General features: G+C 39.9%; 2 protein-coding genes across 2 annotated transcripts in view; one reads left to right on the top strand and one right to left on the bottom strand.

The window, feature by feature from the left end:
* Positions 1 to 16724, bottom strand: part of LOC126356162 (peroxisomal membrane protein PEX14) — a 49831-nt gene extending 33107 nt beyond the window's left edge. Inside the window, exon 1 of the mRNA XM_050006909.1 lies at positions 16642 to 16724. Within this exon, the coding sequence (XP_049862866.1) occupies positions 16642 to 16710 (69 nt within the window). The 5' untranslated portion in view covers positions 16711 to 16724. The remainder of the gene's footprint in view (positions 1 to 16641) is intronic.
* A 487-nt stretch (positions 16725 to 17211) lies between these two features.
* LOC126356161 (AP-2 complex subunit mu) overlaps positions 17212 to 22359 on the top strand; it is a 41418-nt gene continuing 36270 nt past the window's right edge. The window contains exons 1-2 of the mRNA XM_050006907.1: positions 17212 to 17312; positions 21893 to 22086. Of these exons, the coding sequence (XP_049862864.1) occupies positions 21910 to 22086 (177 nt within the window). The 5' untranslated portion in view covers positions 17212 to 17312; positions 21893 to 21909. The remainder of the gene's footprint in view (positions 17313 to 21892; positions 22087 to 22359) is intronic.

Genomic DNA, 22359 nt, shown 5'->3' with positions numbered 1-22359 from the left:
TTCCGCAAGAAGTTATTCATAATGAAGGTCGACAAGGTAAGCAGATGGTCAACAGCAGAGCGGCGCCTACAAAATCCACATTGTACATTGGTAAGTAGGTGTCGAGATTCGAGCAGCCAAACCAAACAAGAGTTAACCATTCGCCTTATCACCTTACAGACACAGCTGGTAAGCGAGATGGGTTGATAACTGGAAGGCAAGTACTTGTCCTTCCCCGGCTTAGGGATCGGTACAACAATAGACTCGCGCCAGCATGCGGGAACATGTCCCTCAATCCAGATGCGATTATAAGTACGAAGAAGGAAACCTTTACCCGCAGGAAAAAGGTTCTTCAGCATCAGAATATGGATAGAATCAGGCCCTGGAGCGGTGGACCGTGACCGCGCAAGTGCATTTTCGAGTTCCCGCATGGTGAATGGGGCATTGCAACTTTCACGATTCGAGGAGCGGAAGTTAGGTGGCCTAGCCTCCTCTGCCTGTTTTTGGGGGAGGAAGGTAGGGTGGTAATGAGCGGAGCTCGAAACCTCTGCGAAAAAGCGGCCGAAGGCATTAGAGACATCCTCAGGGGCCACAAGGACGTCATTCGCGACCGTCAAGCCGGAAACTGGTGAGTGGACCTAAGTGCCAGATAGCCAGCGCAGGCTACCCCAGACAACACAAGGAGTAAAACTGTTGAACGTGCTTGTGAAAGCAGCCCAGCTGGCTTTCTTGCTTTCTTTAATAATACGACGACACTGTGCACGTAATCGTTTATAATTGATACAATTCGCCAAAGTAGGGTGGCGTTTAAAGGTGCGTAAAGCACGTCGACGAGCACATAAAGCGTCTCTACATGCTGCGGTCCACCAGGGGACCGGTACGCGACTTGGAGAAGAAGTAGTGTGAGGGATGGAATATTCAGCAGCAGTGAGAATGACTTCCGTGAGGTGTGTGACCTGACTATTGCAGCTTGTGAAGGTTTGATCCTGAAAGGTCGCCCTGGAAGAGAAGAGCCCCCAGTCTGCTTTGGAGATGTTCCAACTAGTTAAGCACGGAGAGGGGGTATGATGCAGGAGATGGATAAAACACGGGAAGTGGTCGCTCGAATATGTATCAGAAAGTGCATACCACTCAAACCGGCATGCAAGTTGGGTAGTACATACAGAGAGGTCTAAATGGGAATAGGTGTGAGATGTGTCCAAAAGAAAAGTAGGGGCGCCAGTATTGAGGCAGACAAGATTGAGCTGGTTGGAAAGGTCCGCTAACAGGGAGCCCCTCGGACAGGATGCTGGAGAGCCCAGAAGAGGATGGTGGGCATTGTCCAGTTAACAAAAATGGTGCAGGTAGCTGAGCAATAAGTTGCATCTGTCTGCCCTGGTAACGGCAGACGGCGATGGAGTGTAAACGGTACAAATGTAAAATGTAAAAGTGGGGAGAATAATGCAGACAGCAACTGCCTGCAGGCCGGTGTGCAATTTGATGGGATCATAGTAAATATCATCCCGGACCAGCAACATAACCCCTCCATGAGCCGGAATACCTGCCACAGGGGGTAGGTTAAAATGCACAGAGGTGTAGTGTGCCAAGGCAATTTGATCGCATGGGCGTAGCTTCATTTCCTGGAGGGCTACGACGAGCGGATGGTGCAAACGGAGCAGCAATTTCAAATCTTCTCGGTTGGACTGAATGCTGCGAATATTCCAGTGAAGAAGTGCCATCGTGAGAATAAAAAGAAATAGAAGATGCAAGAAGGGGTCACCTCGAAGGCTGCTGAGGGCCTGGCTTCGAGCGAGCACTGCCGCCGCTAGCAGTAGGCGGACAGTCATCGTCCATTGGTTCTATAGGTTCATCTGCCATCTTGTGAAGATGGCCGGGAGAGGGAGCTTCTTCCACTGGTGAACAGCCAGATGTTCGGCTACCAGCGGTGCGGCCAGGCAAAACGGATGACGGCCTGGAGCGGCAACCTCTGGGTGGCGCAGGCGAAGAATTGCGCCGTGGCGGAGAAGGAGAACTGTGCTTCCTAGGAGCCTTCTTGGAAGGTCGTTTTGTGGAAGTATTGGTCAATGACTGGGAGTTCGAGGTACGTAGGAAGTCTGCACGGGACGGTTCCTTCTTGAAGGCCCTTGCATCTGACTTCTGGGTCTTCGTCTTGGCAGAAGCTGATGAAGGTGCTTGTGTCGGAGGGGTGACGGGAGGAAGAGGAGACGTCAACCGGGCAATCTTAGCACTGGCCAAATGGACGAGCGTAGTGCTGAAGGTCAGATCGCATGTCTCCGTCGCCACCTCCCTGGTAGTCCGAGGAGAGGCGAGGACAGTACTGTATTTCCCCGCTGGGAGCAACGTGGGCTTCCTACGTGCAAATAGCTTGCGAGCAGCCGAGGTGGACACCTTCTCTTTGACCCGAATTTCTTGTATACATCGTTCTTCCTTGTAGATGAGACAGTCGCGAGAGGACGCTGCATGGTCACCCTGACAGTTCACACAACGAGGAGATGGAGGTGGACAGTCACCGTCATAGGCATCCCTGCCACAAGTGACACATTTAGCCACATTGGAAGAAGACTGGCGAGTGTGATTAAAACGCTGACACTGGTAGCAGCGTGTAGGTGTCGGGACATAGGGGCAAACAGAAATAACCTCATAGTCCGCTTTGATGCGCGACGGCAGCTGAACACTATCAAAGGTCAAGAAAAGTGTCTGGGTCGGTACAAAGTCATTGTTGACCTTTTTCATGACCCTATGGACAGCCGTCACACCCTGCTCAGCGATGAAAGACTGAATCTCCTCGTCAGTCAATCCGTCAAGTGATCTAGTATATACCACACCACGAGTCGAATTCAAAGTGCGGTGAGCCTCCACCCGGACAGGGAACGTATACAGGAGTGTGGCCCAAAGCAGTTTTTGTGCCTGAAAGGCGCTCTCAGTTTCTAGTAACAAGGTACCGTTACGGAACCTGGTACACGACTTGACCGATGTGGCTATGGCATCTACGCCCTTCTGGATAACAAAAGGGTTGACAGAGGAAAAATCCTTTCCGTCCTCAGATCGAGAAACTACGAGCAACTGTGGGGCAGGCGGTAGTACTTTTGTCACTGGTGGCTGGTCAAGTTTCCGTTTGTGGGCAGAAGTCGAGAGAGAAGAAGAAGAGAAATCTATTGCGGAGGAATCCCCCAGGATTGCCAGCGTCTTCGATGGTGCACTCCTTCCTTGTGGCGACCCTCTCAGAGGGCACTCCCCCGTTAGGTGATTGTTCACACCTCAGGTCACACCTCCCGAGGAACGGATGGAGGGACCAATCGGCATGGTCGGAAGGAGTCAGCTCAGGCAATCACCCCTCCCTGGGCCTGGCCTTTACCAGGGGGTACGTGCGTGCCTTACTTGTCTACCCAGGGCGGCGAATTACGCGTTACCCCGTCACCAGCTACACGTGTGAACGCGTGGGTCAGCCTTCAGGCACGCACAGGGAGGAAGGAAGAAGAGGAAAAAGAAAGGAGAGAGGGAAAGAAAGGACAGACTGTCTCAAATGCCGAGGCGGAGACCAGAGAAGGCAAGGAGAAGAAGCCAAGGAGAAGAAGGCAAGGGAAAGAGTAAGTAAGACAGTGAGATGGAGAAGAACAAAGAAAGGAAGAAACCAGAAGAAGTGAAAAACCAAAATGGCCGCAAAGATAGGTCGTGGAACCGTCCGTCTCCAGACGCAGGAGCTAACTACCCCCTTGAGGGGGAGGGACTCCTTTTAGTCGCCTCTTACGACAGGCACGAATACCTTGGGCCTATTCTAACCCCCGGACCAGCAGGGGGGACTGCTGTCGATGAGACAAAGACGTTGAAATAAGGCTTTTCAGCGGCATGTTAACTTACATTTTTATTCGAATGAGTAGGTTTTAGATTGATTAGTATGTAGGTTCCATACTCGTTTTCCAATTTCTTATTATTCATTTTGAGGCATTACGATTGACGTTGTTTCAGTAACTTGCTTCACTGTCACTTTAGTATGATGACAACGCAGTGTTATGCAAACATAACTCTTTCTACCTTTCCCTCCACATAAATTGTTAATTTCCAAATTGATTGAATTTCATGAAAATGGCCAAAATGAAATTAATTTTATTGATTCATCCATTATGTAATATGTCTACAATACATTTGTTTACATACTAACTCGTAGATTACTGATGTCACATTTCTTGTTGTATGTATGGTATATTTTATAGGGCCTAAAGATGACATTGTTACAACTTTGAAACTAGTTGCCAAAATAAAATCAACACCTTAAATACAGCTGGAGGAATTTCTTCATTTTTAATATAAACTTTATAGCTGTGATGATAAATTAAGAACTTTAGATTACTACTGAGTTCTTCAAGGGAACTGTTCAATCCAAAATATCTAAATAACTGTGACAGTTCCACGAACTGTGGTTCAAACAATGATTGTTGTGCTAATAACAGTCCAGAGCTACAATACAGTACCTTTTTAACCAAAAGAAAACATGTAAAGTAAGAGTCCTCAGTGAGAAAGACAAGGCTGTAAATTTTTTGGTTAAACGAAGAAGGGAGAAGACACTTAAACTTGGAAAGCCAGTTTTGTTTTGTAAAATCTGGACATCAATCATATAAATGGAAGAAAGATTACATGAAGTATGAAATATATGCCACAGTGCAACTTGCAAAAAACCTAACTGTTCAAAAGATTTAGAACTGATCATGAGAGTCAGTGCACCATTACCGACAGACATCTATAAGCCTGGGCACTCTGTACTGCAGTGCAATGAATGCTACTGATTTCCAAGCTTCTTCAACTTAGTTAAACAGATTCAGGAACTTATATGCAAATGGAAGTTGTAAAATTATGAAGTTTACTTAAAGTAAATGTGTAGAGATGTCATTTATGGAAATTTGTAGCTAACATGAAGACAAAGCTGCTTCTTATTCCCTAAAAGCTGAGTATAAAATCATATAGTTTGCAATTTTCTTTTATGATATGTGTAAGTACCTGTTCTAAGACTGATGGATTTATGATTCCTCTATAAGAAGTGTTTACCATTTGTGCTACGCCAAAAGTATTCACAATTAAAAAAAAAAAGTTGTCCATATTGCCACTAGGTGTGAGGTATGCACACAAAATATTTAACTTTTTCTAGATGTCATACTCTTATTTCAACCACTTGAATTTCAAAATGTTTATCTATATTACTTGTGATTATAAGCTGCATACTTTGAAAAATCTGTCTTTTTTGTGATATAAATACATGATTTTTTGCCCTTTACCATCGTTTTATATGGTAGTTCTGCAGTAGCAGATTACCAATTCATATGACGATAGCACTACATAACCAGTGTTCTGAAATGCGTACGACTACACTGTTGACAGACTAATTCAATTTCTAGTTGGGTTAAAGCCCACTTGAGGTGTCAGTGGCTCTTCACTGTGTGCTGCTGTTGGCAATTTGTTTCCCTTGGCCACAGCCAATATGGGTATTAGAACAGAATAGCCGATGAGAATCGTTGAATCTAGAAACGAAATGATCATATGGTGTTGTTGGCCTGGAGGCCCCATTCGGGGGAGTTCGGCCACTGTATTGCAAGGCATTTTTAAGTGACACCACGTCAGCGATTTGCAAGTCAAGGCACAATCAATGGATGGAAAGAAAGACAGGTGCTTGAAGAAGGGTCCATTAAATACACCATAGAGAAACAGAGGCCCCGAACTAAAGATTAAATGTCCTTCGCCGTATTGCTATAACGGATAAACAGTAATTCAGACAGTAAACAGAAATTGGAATGTAAATGGTTAAAAAAAGGGCAGTCCATCAGGAAATTGCGAACCGTCAAAGATTGAGGGCAATTAGCACAAAATGGGAGGAGCACCACTTAACAAATGCCGATAGCTAAAAAGATAGTCCCCATTATGCAACATAGCTAAAATGATCTCACAGCAAGAGGGCTGAAAGGAGGTCAGCCAAGAGTGTTTAATTTCCTGGAGCTTGTTCCCATGAAGTGACATCACCTGCTGATAGACAGCAACACAGAGATCATCAGAGTGAATTGAAGAACTAGTGGGCCAAAGTACCAGGACTGTAGCCTTGGCAGCAGCATCAGCAGCCTTGTTTCCCATCACACCAACGTGTCCAAGAACCCACATAAATATCACAATAGCTCCATCAAGAGTGAGTAAGTGACAGCTTTCCTGGAGCCGTTGCACTAAGGGATGCCACTCAATGAGACAAGTCTGTGGAGAACTGCAACAGATGGCAAAACCACCAACAAAAAAGGGGCACGAGATGTCTGGTGGGAGACAGGCCATAATATGGTTAACGGTTAGAGCAGAAAGGAAAACACTCAGGACGGAACCCTGAGGCACATTGTTGTCCTTGATAAAGGTGTCTGACAAGACAAAATTTGGTCTTTTAAAAATTCCTGAAACAAATGGGCACGCAGCCTCGGAAGCCCCATGTGTAGAGTATGGAGGATACCAGCCCCCCAGCAGACATAGTAGGCTTTCTTCAAATCAAAAAACATGGCCATAGTCTGGTATTTCCACAGAAAACCATTCGCGACATGGGCTGACAAGGTGATGAGATGGTCAACTGCAGAACGGGGTGCACGAAATCCACCCTGTGCTGTGGTCAGTAAATTGCGAGACTCTAGCCACCATACCAGCCAGGCATGAATCATACATTCCATCATCTTGCAAACACAGCTGGCGAGAGAAATATGTCAATAACTAGAAGGAAGGTATTTGTCCTTACTGGGCTTAGGTAAGGTATGACAGTAGCTTCACGTCAGCATCTGGAAAACAGGCCCTCTGACCAGATGAGATTGTACATATCAAGGAGAAAGTGCTTGTCTGCAAGAGAGAGGTTCTGCAACATCTGAATGTGAACATCATCCAGCCCTGGGGCACAGGATCTGGATGAAGTGAGAGCATAGTAAAGGTGGCATTCTAGCACTCACGATTCTGAGAAGCGAAGGGCATTGCTAGAGTCTCCTCCACTCGTTTCCTATGGAGGAAGGCAGAGCGATAGTGGGAGAAGTTCGAAATCTCCACAAAATAGCAGCAAAGGTGTTGGTGATAGCAATAGGGTCCACTATGACATCTTCTGCTACCATAACCCCAGAAATTGTTCCGGAGAGCGGGTGGAGGTTGGCCGACATGGCGATTGCAACTGTTGAAAGAACTAGTAAATGAAATCCAGCTAGCTTTTTTTGCTATCCCAAAGAATGTGAAGACACTGTGCATGTAACTGTTTATAATGAATTCAGTTTTCCATTGTAGTATGACTGTTAAAAATGCAGACAACACATCTGCATGTGTGAACTGTGTTGCAGCACACCTCTGTCCACCAAGAGACCAGGACATGGCACGCCAAAGGGTAAGTGCCAGGTATAGAACTTTCTGCGGCAGTAAGGATACTTTTGTAATATGTTCTAACTCGTTCTTGCAACTGGGGAAATGTGGTTCGTCGCAGGTTGTCAGGAGAAGTAAAGCCTCCAGTCAGCCTTATTAGAAAGTAGCCACTTGAGTGTGCACTCAGGTGGACTAGGAGTCAGCACACAGGAAATGGTCCCACGAGTATGTGTCAGAGAGAACAGATCACTTATATGATGAGCAAGCTGGGCAGTCAAAAGGAGAGGTCCAAATGGGAGTAGGTGTGCCTGGAATCCGAAAGGAATGTGGGTGCTTCCTGTGTTAATGCAAAAAAGAGTCATCCCGGATGAGCAGCATGACTCCCTCATGAGACGGAATGCCATCCTCAGTGGGTGGGGGACGTCAAAGCAGATCAGGAAGAATTTCAGGAGTTCAAAACAGTCGTGAGGACACAATTTTATCTCCTGAAGGCAGACAACAAGCAGGCTCTGCCATTCTAAGAGCAGCTATACGTCCTCTTTGTTGGATCGAAGGCCGCGAACATTCCATTGGAGGAGAGCCATGACGAGGAAAGGGGAGGAAGAAAAAAAAAGGGGGGGGAGGGGTTGTCACCTCGTCAGTTGCCGAGTGCAAGCATTTGAAAACACTCATCCACAGGGCACACAGGCTGGAGGATCCTGCTCCAAGAAATCCACAGCGGCATCGGCTTTCTTCCTCTGTTGATCTGTGGAGGTCAGCCAGGCGAGAGTATCATGTGACAACACCGCTAAAGATGATCTCCAAGGTGGCAAACAAGAAGATCATTTGCCTTTGTTTCACTTTTTGCAGCCTTTGTGGTTGACAGAGGAAGACTCAGATGGAGGGACATAGGAAATCTTCATGGGAGTATTCCTTCTGTCTTTTCTGGCCTGCTGGTTGTGTAGCAGGGGATGCACAGTAGCAGGGGAAAGTTTGGCAGCTATTTGCATAGCTCGAGGAAGAGGTCACAGGAATGCTACCGGGTCATTCCACCTCAAATCAACTAACAGTCTGAACCTTGATATCTCAGATTTGGATGAATCTTTTTTCAGGTAATGTACTCACTAACACTAGTTTAAATTTGAAATTTCAAATTTTTTCTGACCTTTGGGTTTTGAGTTTCAAGGGTTTAAAAATAAAAAAATAAATAAATAAAACACCTCTGGCTTTGATCAATCGATGATTGTTTTAAAATGCTGTATCTCAAAAACTATACAACCTAGAGAGCTCAAACTTGCACCATTGTTTTCCTCTCATATATAACATGACTATGCTACCTAAATCTGAAAATTTTAAACTATTCCAAAAAACAACATTTTTTGAAATTTTCAAAATATGTACCCTCAGATTATTTTTTTTTTTTTATATAAAAATTATATGCGTTGTCCAGTCTGACTGACTACATGCATGCAAAATTTCAAAATGGGATCTCAATGGGTTCTTGTATAAAATAATATTTTACTACCGCAATATACACTAGTGAGGTGAAAAGTAGGCTATTTCTAGGCTATGAATACTAAGGTAGGCCTATGTAATCCGAACAAATTTAAATTGTTATGTTAGCCTTTTTATGCAAATTACCCTCTTATTGTTTGTCAATTCATTAAATGATATTTTAATGAGAGAATAAAATATATAAAAAATAATAACTTAAGAATCTTACGATTTTATATGACATTCACTTTTTACTACAAAAAAGATGTAAGATTTTCATATAGGGTCAAGGCTCTAGTTTCGGCCACTACCCCACTTATGGCCACCTTGATGTAACGGGTGCAATTTTTAGCTCCTTTGGAATATCAGCCAGTCCTACCATAGATTATAATATGCTTATTATAATGAATGAAATGTGCTACTCAATTTTCTATAGAAACATTTCTTTGTTTGGTCTTGTTTGAAGTCACCATTTAATGAAAAGATCTGTTTTTTATATATATATATATATATATAATGAGTTCCAGTGACTTGTTCAAATAGTCTATGGAAGATTGAGGGTCAATAAAAGAATCGTTTGCATTTTCGCTACTGCAAGGTAATACTTCTTCTGTTTTGTGTTTGTCACTAACCTTTTTCCTACATTCATCACATATTTTCATGCCACTAATGATTCCTAAGTCTAGAGAGCACATCCAGTCTGTTACATTTCTTAGTGATTGTACACAAACTTTCTTATGTTGTTGTACTTCAAAAGGGTTACAGCATTTAGCAGCAATAATTGCCTAATTCTTCTGAGGTGCCATTTCTGTAAGGCAACAAATTCTACTACCAAAAACTTAAATAACTACATTTCTATTATTTGGAACATTCTAGAAAAAATAAATATAGTAAATAATCGTATTTTATGATGTTTGATATATTACCACACACATGGTACGGCGTACACTAAGACTACATTGCTCTATACTAGATCACTTGGACAACTTAACACTAAAACACAATACAATATAGAGCACTCATAAGTTTTTATGCTATGATTATTTCATACGCATTTTAATGTAGGGTTGAGGCCCCACTTATGGCCACATTAATGACAGTTTTTAGGTTTTATCATGTTTAACTTGTAGGAAATGACAATATAATACTTAATCTTACCTCTCAATAAATTAAGTTTCTTCTTATGCTTTGTACAACATGTAGAATATATATATATATATATTCTACATGTTGTACAAAGTAGAATATATATATATATTCTACATGTTGTACAAAGCATAAGAAGAAACTTAATTTATTGAGAGGTAAGATTAAGTATTATATTGTCATTTCCTACAAGTTAAACATGATAAAACCTAAAAACTGTCATTAATGTGGCCATAAGTGGGGCCTCAACCCTACATTAAAATGCGTATGAAATAATCATAGCATAAAAACTTATGAGTGCTCTATATTGTATTGTGTTTTAGTGTTAAGTTGTCCAAGTGATCTAGTATAGAGCAATGTAGTCTTAGTGTACGCCGTACCATGTGTGTGGTAATATATCAAACATCATAAAATACGATTATTTACTATATTTATTTTTTCTAGAATGTTCCAAATAATAGAAATGTAGTTATTTAAGTTTTTGGTAGTAGAATTTGTTACCTTACAGAAATGGCACCTCAGAAGAATTAGGCAATTATTGCTGCTAAATGCTGTAACCCTTTTGAAGTACAACAACATAAGAAAGTTTGTGTACAATCACTAAGAAATGTAACAGACTGGATGTGCTCTCTAGACTTAGGAATCATTAGTGGCATGAAAATATGTGATGAATGTAGGAAAAAGGTTAGTGACAAACACAAAACAGAAGAAGTATTACCTTGCAGTAGCGAAAATGCAAACGATTCTTTTATTGACCCTCAATCTTCCATAGACTATTTGAACAAGTCACTGGAACTCATTGGCGAGTCACCACTAAAGAAGAAAAAGTTTGCTGTGCCTACCTATACAAAGAAAAAACTTGATAAAATGAAGTCTAGCTTAGAAAAGAACTTACTATCAGAATCAAGCCCTGAAGTAGTTATTACTGAACATTCCAAAGATGAATCGGAGATTATTCAACAGTTAAAAGAAAAGTTTGCTCAAACAACAAAAAGAAGTGAAAATATGATGATTTTGTCTAGCTTACCTATGAGTTGGAGCTGTCAGAAAATAGAAGAAGAATTTGGAGTGACAAACTACATGGCTGGTACAGTAAAACTGTTAGTTAAAGAAAAAGGAATTTTGTCAAATCCTAACCCTAAACCTGGAAGAACTCTAAATGGGAATATTGTTGACTGTTAAGACTTCTACAATTCTGACAACGTTAGTAGAATGATGCCGGGGGAAAAAAGCTTGTGTGACCATAAGAAATAAAGATAGAAAGATCCAGGTTGAAAAGAGGCCAGTGTTGACAAATTTGCAAGAAATATACCAATTATTTAAGGAAAAGATCCCTGCAAACAAAATTGGATTTTCCAAGTTTTGCGAATTAAGACCAAGGAACTGTGTCCTGGCTGGAAGAAGAGGCACACATAATGTCTGTGTGTGTACCTTACACCAAAACATTAAGCTATTGATGAATTGTGCTAAGATGCAAAATTTTGTTTGGATGGAGATAAAACTGCTTTGAAATCTTATCATTCCTGCCTAGTCAAGACGATGTGCAGTCCATCATCGCAACAATCTTTTATGGATGTTTGTAAAGAATGTCCTGGTGTCTCTAGACTTAAAGATCTATTGAATGAAAAGTTCACTGACGATATGATTGATGAAGTTACCTACAAAAAGTGGGCACCTGTAGATAGGTGTTTGATGGAAACTGTAGTAAAAAGTACTGATGACTTTATGGATGAGTTTTTGACACTCTAATGAAGGTAAAAACTCATTCATTTATAGCTAGTCAGCAGAAAACAGTCGCTTTCTATGTATTCCAGAAAAAACTGCTAGAAATCATAAAGCAAACCTTGCCTTCTGCACTTAAAAAGATAACTTACTTTTCTGATGGCAGCCAGCACTGCACAATATAAAAATAAGAAAAACATCCATAATTTGTGTTTGCTTAAAACTGATTTTGAATTTGAGGCAGTGTGGGAGTTCTTTGCAACATCCTATGGCATGAGTGCAGGCAATGGCCTTGGCGGAACTGTTAAGCAGCTAGCTGCCCTGACCAAAGAACACTTACTTCCTCGGTTTAGTGAATCAAAAGCAATTGTGGGAACACTAAAGTTTAACTCATATAAACCCTGCACAGAGAGTCAAATTGCTGTCAAGCCTTATCATTTTAGTCTGGATGAGTCTCTTGAATATATGACAACACTGAACCAAATAACACCATCACATATGGAAAATATCGTTGCTGGTTTTGTGACAGTAGCATATGATGACTCTTGGTGGCTAGGATGCATTGAAGAAAAATACAATGACATGTACCGAATAAATTTTTTACACCCAAAGGGTCCAGCCCAGTCTTTTTACTATCCACAACCAAGAGATATATTAGATGTCCCAGGAAATACTCTTTTACAAACAGCGAATCCAACAACAGCTACGGGAAGAACCTACACTTTAAGTGCTAAAGAAATGAGGTTGTCTTCTCTTGCTTTGGAAAAATATCTTAAAAGATCATAAAAGAAGCGCGTTTAAATTATGTTACACCTACCCTCACTAAACACTAAGTTGTATAAATACCATGTGTATTAACTTTGTAAATACCACTTAGTATTAGAAACACAGTTCTATCCATGCAAATATCAACAAGTTAATCTTTTTCCCAAGTGAAATAACTTATATGCCAATTTCTAATATAAGGAGCTTGTTGTAAATGATTACAAATTACACTGGGAAACCAAGAAAAAGATAATCTCTGCCATTGACAACTAAGAATGAAGGTGAGTGGCTTTATTGAAAATTTTAACTTGTAGCACATATATTACCATTTAAAATATGTTCACTTCCTTCTGATGCATAGTTAAAAGAATCATGAACATTAAATTAAAACGACACTATATCATTTAATGAATTAACACACAATAAGAGGGTAATTTTGCAAAAAAAGGCTAACATAACAATTTAAGTTTGTTAGAATTACATAGGCCTACCTTAGTATTCACAGCCTAGAAATAGTCTGGTTTTCACCTCACTAGTGCGTATTTCGGTAATAAAATATTATTTTATACAAGAATCCATTGAGATCCCATCTTGAAATTTTGCATGCATGTAGTCAGTTAGACTGGACAACACATATAATTTTTATAAAAAAAATCAGAGGGTACATATTTTGAAAATTTCAAAAAATATTTTTTTGGAATAGTTTAAAATTTTCAGATTTTGGTAGAATAGTCATGTTACATATCAAATGTAAGGGAATTTTTAGAGGAAAACAATGGTGCAAGTTTGAGCTCTCTAGGTTGTATAGTTTCTGAGCTACAGCATTTTTAAACAATCATGATTGATCAAAACCAGAGGTTTTATTTTTTATTTTTAAGCCCTTGAAAATCAAAACCCGAAGGTCATAAAAATTGGAAATTTCAAATTTAAACTAGTGTTAGTGGGTACATTACCTGAAAAAAAATTAATCCAAATCTGAGAGGTCATGGTTCAAATCATGTAATACAATTGGTTGATTTTAAATGGAATGACCCTACCATGAACATGGGCAATTTTACAACTGCAATGCCAAATTTGAGGTCACATGTCTGCGTGGCTGAGTCCTTCATGGAGCAAGAAGCAGTAAAACAGTTCTGCAAGTACCGGATGGTTGAAACCAGGGTTTCCAACTAGCCAACAACTTGCAAGCAACCGCAATGGACTGCAATGACATCATGATCAGAGAAGTATGTTCGGATTTTTTCTGGAGGAGTGAAGCTGCAAGCAGTTGTTGTGCTTGCGAATCAGAAGTAGTCTCCAAAAGCAAAGCACCACTGCGTTAATGAGAGCAGGATTTCACAGGGCCAGCTAGTGAATGAACACCTTTCTGAACAATAAACCAATCTCCTGTAGCAAAGGACTGACTGACTTCAGTATGTGAAATCACGAGGATCTGTGGTGCGGCTGGGAGGGTCTTTGAACCTTTAGCCTCATACCACTTACATTTCGTAGACATTGACTGTGGAGGTGAAAGGCTTCATTGTGGGAAAATCCTCCACAATTGCCAGCACTCCTTCCAACTGGTGGGCCCCCTTCAGAAGGGTACACACCCGCCTTAGGTGACTATTCAAACCTCAGGTCAAATCTCCCGAACAGCTGACACAGGGATCAATCGGCAATTTGGGACAGTAGCAGCTCAGGCAATCATCCCTTCCTGGGCCTGGCCTGTAGCACGAGGTATGTGCAAACCCTACCTGTCACTCCAAGGCAGGAAATTATACGTTTATCAGTCACCTGTTCGCATCACATGTGTGGGCAGGCCTACATGAGTGCACAGCGAGAAAGAAGGAAAAAGACGAACCTCACTGGCCAAACCAGAAGAAAGATAGGTGAAGGGGAATAAAGAAAGAAAAAAAGGAACGAAAAACAGTGGAGAGATGGTTCTGATATTGGCTACTGGAAATGCAGAACACATTTCCAAAGACATCCCAGGTGTGTTCCCCAAGGGAGGAGAAAAAGGATAGCAAGAGGATAGACATGCAGCACAGAAGGAAAACTATGCTGCAAAGGCTGGGGCCCCATGGTAGCCAAGCACAGACCCACCAAAGAGTGGCAAGCCTCCTGGAGAGGGGTTCTTGGGAGATTGTTTTGTATTCCTGTGTTATAATATAATTCAGAATTGGTGATGCCAACGAATGAGACAGGAGGAAAAAATGACAGTGGCGATGAACTGTTCTTTTGCATAGCTAATAATCATTTCAAAAAATTTGTGGGTGATTTTTGAAATGTTCCAATTTCTGAGGTTGTTGTTACACAGGAGCCTACAAGTACAGTTTCAGTTTTACAGAGTATTCTGTTTTATATTACATTCTGCCCAATATATTCCACTACATAATTTCATGCACTCCGCAATGTGACACCATTTATGAAGGACTATTTCTTCAGTGGATCCACCACCTTGTCTAATCATTCGGCTCATTATTTGTCATATTCACTTCCTGGTCATTCACCGAACCAACTGCAGCAGGAACACAACAGCAGCTGACAATCTAAGAGCTTTTAGCTTTATTTACTCTTCTTTACTTTTAATAGACTGTATATTTTGATGAGGACAGACATACCTGTATAGGCCTTCAATTCTGAAAGATTCCTCATTTACATTTTTCTTTCTTTCCTATTACTGGTGTATATGCCTTCCAGTGAGGTACATTCCATTTTCTCTGTATCTGTTGTATAAATCTAAACTGTTTGAGACACTTATTAGACATGGAGCCTGTTGTCACAATCTAGGCCTACCTGCATAGAGCCTAGTTTGTGAGAAAAGGAATTTGACACCATGTGGCCCCACCCACCTTCCCTTCCATTCCCTATCCTATACAAGTGCCAACCATGCCTAGTGAAACCCGATTTCCCAATACCCCCAACCAGCAATAATGTAATGTGCACTTGATCAGCAGTCATCAGTGCCATTCCCAGCTTTGCATTAACTTAACAGCTAAGGCTAATCATGGTAAGCAACAGCTCAACAAGGTTGTGCTGCCAGTCAAGAAGACTATATTGTCCAAACCACCAATGTCATATTTCCTGTCTTTGTAAAAATGATTCCTGCCCCCTTATTTAGTGAAGTGATGGGAAGGTATTCAATAAGCTGGCACATAACACGTACAAATCAGTTACAAATCCCACCTGGTTCAAAATAAAACAAAACACATGCCTAATTAGCTGCCTTTTCTACAAATTATGTAATACTAATATACAGCTACAAAGATAGAAAAGTTCCTTTAGCTACAGCTTAAACTGCAGAGATTGTGGTGCAGCTGCATGAAAAGTAACAATGTACTATAAACAGGACTACGTACTTACATATGTAGGTGACCATTTTCACAGAAAAATTACAAATTTAACCAGGTAAATATTAATTTATCAATAGCAGAGGAAAAGCACCCATTTTGCAGAATAAGGTGGCCACAGCTTTATTTCAAAGTAGGAGCTCCACTTCAGATTTACTTGATTGAATTTTGCTGGCATAAGCACAAACAGCATTAAGCAGGAAAGTGACAGTAAAATGTTAACACAGCAACCCGACTATTTTTTCTATAATTTGCTTGACCTTTTGATCTTCATTCCTGCAAGTTCTCCTTGACGGGATCTATGGAATGCAATAAATGAATGATCAGTCAGTCAGTCACCACAAACAAGTATTATTTTTTTGGGTGGGGTGGGGGGAAAATCACTGTGACACTCAAGCCTAATTTAGCATTTCCTGCTTTTACTGGGGAAGATTATCAATAATAAAAAGATGTATCCCTGTCCAACTTAATTAAATGACTTTTATACCTTTATGGAGAACACAGTCAGTGAACAAGGAATTATTTTTAACTACACGTGGTGAAAAAAAACTGGAGAATCAAGAAAGAAACAGCTTCAGCATGTTATCAAAGAGAGACTGAACATCACTGTTAGAAAAGTATGCTGGCGGCGTTTGAAGAAATCAGACCGAAAGTTGTAAGATGGAATCAGGATGGCTGTGAGTACAGTGTCCCAACAGGTTTGATAAGGAAGACGAAAAAGAATAAGAAGATGATGAGGAAATATTGTGCTCTTTCTCTACAATGCTGACAATTTATTATTCCAGTAGTGGTTTCCCTTCATTTAAATGAATGTGTTTAAAACAGGATTCTGTTTATCTCAGGCAAGTTGTTGCCATCACATACATAGAATTTAACTTACGAGCTCCTCTCGGGGTTTCGTAGATTCAACGTTGGAGTTAGGTAAATTGTTATTGTCTGGCACACGCATGATTGCATAACACTGGACAGGTCTTTAAAATCAACACGTTTCAGCGTCAGTAGTACGAAGGGCGCATTATCAACAATTCAAAACATAAATGTCATCTTTATAGTTTCAGAGATTAAAACGAACGAACGCTACTAAAAGCCGTGTATCGCGTATCTTCGAAATTAATTGGGACCTGATTCTTCACATTCAGCACATTTACTTCAGCTTATACGTGCGACATAATTTCCTGAGTATGTTGTTTTCAGTTTGTAATGGAAATGAAGTTAAAAAAAGAAAAGAAAAGGAACATAAACTGCACAACTGTTACTGTTAACGACCTAAAATTTTAGAATCTCAGTTTATTGTCCAATTTCTGTAAATGCAGCCGCAAAGATACAGCAAATTTAAGTATGAAGCAGTGGCTGTACTCAATTACCATAAAAACAACAGCGGCATAACTCGCTTTCATCTGTCGATAGACACAAATTAATGAATGTTATCTCTGAGTTCAAGGGGCCATGTTGTGGGTGTATGGATGTTTGGCAGAAGGGGGCTGAATCTCGAAATGGTGATGGAGTAGAAGAGGAAGGGGATCAGACTGCTGCTTTAGAGCTGTGAAGCTGGTAAGTGCTAGTAGTATTACTCGTATGTACTTAAGTTTGGCGTCAGGAAAACTTACCGTTTAGAAACGGCGAATAGTAAAGCTAAGTTCTGAATGGTATTCAGTATGAAGTTCATTCGAGAGAGTTAGGAAATAAATTGATTAATGTGAGGTCATCCGACACACACTATAGAATGTCAGATTTTATCACTACCAGATAAGCAGTTTGATGTACGGAAACACTGTTTCAGACGGAAACGGACAAATCCTCGACCAGGACGAAAATGTTTTGAAACACTGATTGAATATTACAACTAAAACCACGGCTTACAGCAGTTAAGATAAGCGTGTGCCACATACAACCAAGCAGATACGTTAGAGACGCTTTTGGGGTACAGTGCTAACGTATCCAACCCCCACCACCAAATGAGGGTCAAGTGGAAACAAGACTAGTTATTCAGTGACCGTGACAATATTACTAACAAAACACATTACACATAATTTCATCTGGTAATTCACAGTTGTCTTAAACGCTTTCCATGTGTTATTAAATACCATTTTAATTTCTCATATCATATAGCCTCTTGCAGATTTAACTTGTGACAATTTTCTGACAGTCATCATCTGTATAATACTGCCATGCAGTGTATTTCTTCACTTCTATTAGATTACGAATTTTGTCATCTTTTGGTGCAAGTGTGTGAACAGTCAGTTTCTGCCCTTAGCATCTTATCACCCATTCTTATACTGGACACTGACTGTTGATTCCTACTATCAAATATTTTGCATCTACAAACACTGAATCATTCCCATCCAAAGTAATAGTAATTCTGTAAATGAAGCAGCTTAAATGAACTGATTTGGCAAAGTGTCTTTGTTAATGCAGTAAAAAGCACATAGTGTAAGAAAAAGAATCAATTTATGGAAATAGATATGCAGAAATTTCAGTGTAAAAGAATAAATATTGAACATGGGTATATCTTGCTGTAGGTAAGATTATGCATCACTGAAGAAAGAATGACTGGCTGCCAGGAAAAATCTGTGGAGTCTCGAACAGTTCAATATTATTCCAGATTTGTTCTATGTTGCCCATGGAATGGTGATGCCAGTAATGTATGTTCATGGGTCATTAATACACTTCTCTCCAATCCTCTAGGTATATATCCTGCTCCAGACATAGGGCCTATAGCACTTAAAGAGAATATTACAATACTACAAATTTACAAACGTATATGAACATTTTTGTAAAGCTGGGTAAAAAGTAACTCGGTACTCACCAATACACAGGAGAACCTAGTAATTATTTGCAGAGTTCTAACTGATACTGTGTGGTGGCTATGGTCTGACAATAACAGTTGTGCCTAAGCGATAGCTTAGTTTGATGAGCTATGTTGTAAAACACATTTTATCAATAGTTTTCCTTGTTGGAGAATGCATGCTTAAATTGAACTAGAAGCGTTCATTTCCTTAACAGCTAAGGTCTTCAGTGTACCGATTAAATTTAATAAGTGTTACCATTTGACATAATAAAACCTATTTTATTAGCCTGAAAAAATACTTGTAATTGAAAAACTTTTGTAATAAATGAAAAAATGATTGTATGGCTGCCAGGTGCAGTTTGTTTGAAGCCACTACAATGGCATTGATGAAGATGGAACGAAGATGAAATAATTAAGACATCGTAACTAACAATTTCTAGGGGCAGATGTGGACTCTGACCACAATTTATTGGTTCTGAATTGCAGATTAAAACAAGAAACTGCAAAAAGGTGGGAATTTAAGGAGATGGGACCTGGAGAAACTGAAAGAACCAGAGGTTGTAGAGAGCTTATGGGAGAGGATTAGGGAACGATTGACAAGAATGGGTGAAAGAAATGCAGGAGAAGAAGAATGGACAGCTTAGAGAGATAAAATAGTGAAGGTAGCAGAGGATCAAGTAGGTAAAAAGGTGAGTGCTAATAGAAATCCTTGGGTAACAGAAGAAATATTGAAGTTAATTGATGAAAGGAGAAAATATAAAAATGCAGTAAATGAAGCAGGCAAAAAGGAATACAAACGTCTCAAAAATGAGATCAACAGAAAGTGCAAAAATGGCTATAGGACAATTGTAAGGATGTAGAGGCACATATCACTGGAGGTAAGATAGATACTGCCTACAAGAAAATTAGAGACCTTTGGAGAAAAGAGAACCAATTGCATGAATATCAAGTGCTCAGATGGAAACTAAGTTCTAAGCAAAGAAGGGAAAGCAGAAAGGTGGAATGAGTATATAGAGGGTCTATACAAGGGTGATGTTCTTGAGGACAATAGTATAGAAATGGAAGAGAATGTAGATAAAGAAGAAAGATATGATACTGCATGAAAAGTTTGACAGAGCACTGAAAGACCTAATTCGAAACAAGACCCTGGGAGTAGACAACATTCCATTAGAACTACTGGACAGCCTTTGGAGAGCCAGTCCTGACAACTCTACCATCTGGTGAGCAAGATACATGAGACAGGTGAAATACCCTCAGACTTAAAGAAGAATATAATAATTCCAATCCCAAAGAATGCAAGTGTTGACAGATGTGAAATTTACTGTTCCATCAGTTTAATAAGCCACAGCTGCAAAATACTAGCACGAATTCTTTACAGGCGAATGGCAAAACTAGTAGAAGCTGATTTCGGGGAAGATCAGTTTGGATTTCGTAGAAATATTGGAACACGGGAGGCAATACTGACCCTACAACTTATCTTAGAAGCTAGATTAAGGAGAGGCAAACCTATGTTTCTAGCATTTGTAGACTTAGTGAAAGCTTTTGACAATGTTGACTGGAATACCCTCTTTCAAATTCTGAAGGTGGCAGAGTTAAAATACAGGGATCGAAAGGCTATTTATAATTTGTACAGAAACCAGATGGCAGTTAAGAGTCGAGGGGCATGAGAGGGAAGCAGTGGTTGGGAATTGAGTGAGACAGGGTTGTAGGCTATCCCTGATGTTATTCAATCTGTATATTAAGCAAGCAATAAAGGAAACAAAAGAAAACTTCGGAGTAGGTATCAAAATTCATGGAAAAAATAAAAAAAATGAAGTTCGCTGATGACATTGTAATTCTGTCAGGGACAGCAAGGGACCTGGAAGAGCAGCTGAAAGGAATGGAGGATATAAGATGAACGTCAACAAAAGCAAATTGAGGATAATGGAATATAATCGAATTAAATCAGGTGATGCTGAGGGAATTAGATTAGGAAATGAGACAAAGTAGTAAAGGAGTTTTGCTATTTGGGCAGCAAAATAACTGATGATCATCGAAGTAGAGAGGATATAAAATGTATGCTGGCAATGGCAAGGAAGGTGTTTCTGAAGAAGAGAAATTTGTTAACATAGAATATAGATTTATGTATCAGGAAGTCGTTTCAAAGTATTTGTATGTAGTGTAGGCATGTATGGAAGTGATATGTGGACAATAAATAGTTTAGACAAGAAGAGAATAGAAGCTTTCAAAATGTGAAGGTTAGATGGGTAGATCACACAACTAATGAGGAGGTACTGAATAGAATTGGAGTGAAGGACTTTGTGGCACAACCTGACAAGAAGTACAGTTGGTAGGACATGTTCGGAAGCATCAAGGGATCACAAATTTAGCATTGGAGGATAAAAATTGTAGAGGGAGACCAAGAGATAAATACACTAAGCAGATTCAGAAGAATGTAGGTTGCAGTAATTACTGGTAGATGAAGCATCTTGTATGGGATAGAGTAGCATGGAGAGCTGCATCAAATCAGTCTCAGTACTGAATGTTATGCTGGCTGTGAAAGTGAGGGCAGTAAAGATTTAATCGTCTGTGCTTTGTCAAATTAAGCAGTTAATCACATGAGTGTATGTGCCGGATGTCTTGTGTGTGGTATCACTGATTAAATGGTAGTGGATGGGAGCTTCCTGTGATATCTTATCCCCGTGCTGTGATTAAGGTGCTATGTTATGTAGAAAGTCATACTGAAACTGTAAGAAGTTTTCTCTTCGTTTCTGATTACAATTTTTGTGGACTTGGTATTTCCTTCTTTGCCAGTATAGGGATGTGTGCATGTCATATTAGTGTTCATGATGATTTATATTGTTAAAACTTTTCACTAAATTTGTGTGTGTTTCTGCAGTGAAGAAGTTGGTCTGATTAGTTAAATGTGTAATTTGTCACATTTAACGGATGGTTTTCTCTCATAATTTTGTTGAGGTTTTACCTTAAGGTATTGTGTACATATAAATCGTTTACTGAAGTGGAGAGTAATTTCATAGCTGAATTTAGACTTATAATGTGGTTTACGCCAGTTTAAGTTGTTTGTGATTAATCTACTCAATTCCATTTCATTTGCCTTTTTTATGTCCAAGTCATCAGGGGTTATATGATGGTAATTTAGTAACTCAGTAATTTATGCTATATTTATCCTCTAGATAAATGCTGTAAAATATTAATACATTGTACTCATGATGTGAAACATCCCCCCCCCCCTCCATGGATAGTTCCAAGGAGGGGACATTCGTACACATTTGTAAGTGTCTAAATTCCTTTTACAATAACTTAATTTACGCTGTACTTCTTTAAAAGATGTATCTCTTTGCAGGTACCTCTGCCCACAAGATGATCGGTGGGTTATTTGTATATAACCATAAAGGTGAAGTACTGATCTCCAGAGTGTATAGAGATGATATTGGACGAAATGCTGTTGATGCTTTCCGTGTCAATGTTATACATGCCAGGCAGCAAGTCAGATCACCGGTGACTAATATAGCAAGAACATCTTTCTTTCACATTAAGGTATTGTTTCAAAAAAGTGCCTGTTCACTGTTTTTCTCACTTAGGTTTCTAAAATGTTATTAAATTACATGTGTGCTCTGATTGAAAAGATAACTTGTTTCCCTGATTGCTGTTAGCTGGCACAAATACAGAGAATAGAATGAATAGTTTAATCCATTTGTTGACATAGTGAAATTGAAGAGAAGCATATTGCAGTGAATAATGCCACTGTTTAATCATTCGATATTGTGACATGTCAGATTCTATCTCCTTCTCAAAAATCATTAAAAATAT

Source organism: Schistocerca gregaria, chromosome 3, assembly GCF_023897955.1.
Source record: "Schistocerca gregaria isolate iqSchGreg1 chromosome 3, iqSchGreg1.2, whole genome shotgun sequence".
In the NCBI taxonomy this organism is placed as follows: Eukaryota; Metazoa; Arthropoda; class Insecta; order Orthoptera; family Acrididae; genus Schistocerca; species Schistocerca gregaria.
Note: the sequence above shows the minus strand (reverse complement) of the source record. Positions and strands in the feature narration are given on the sequence as shown.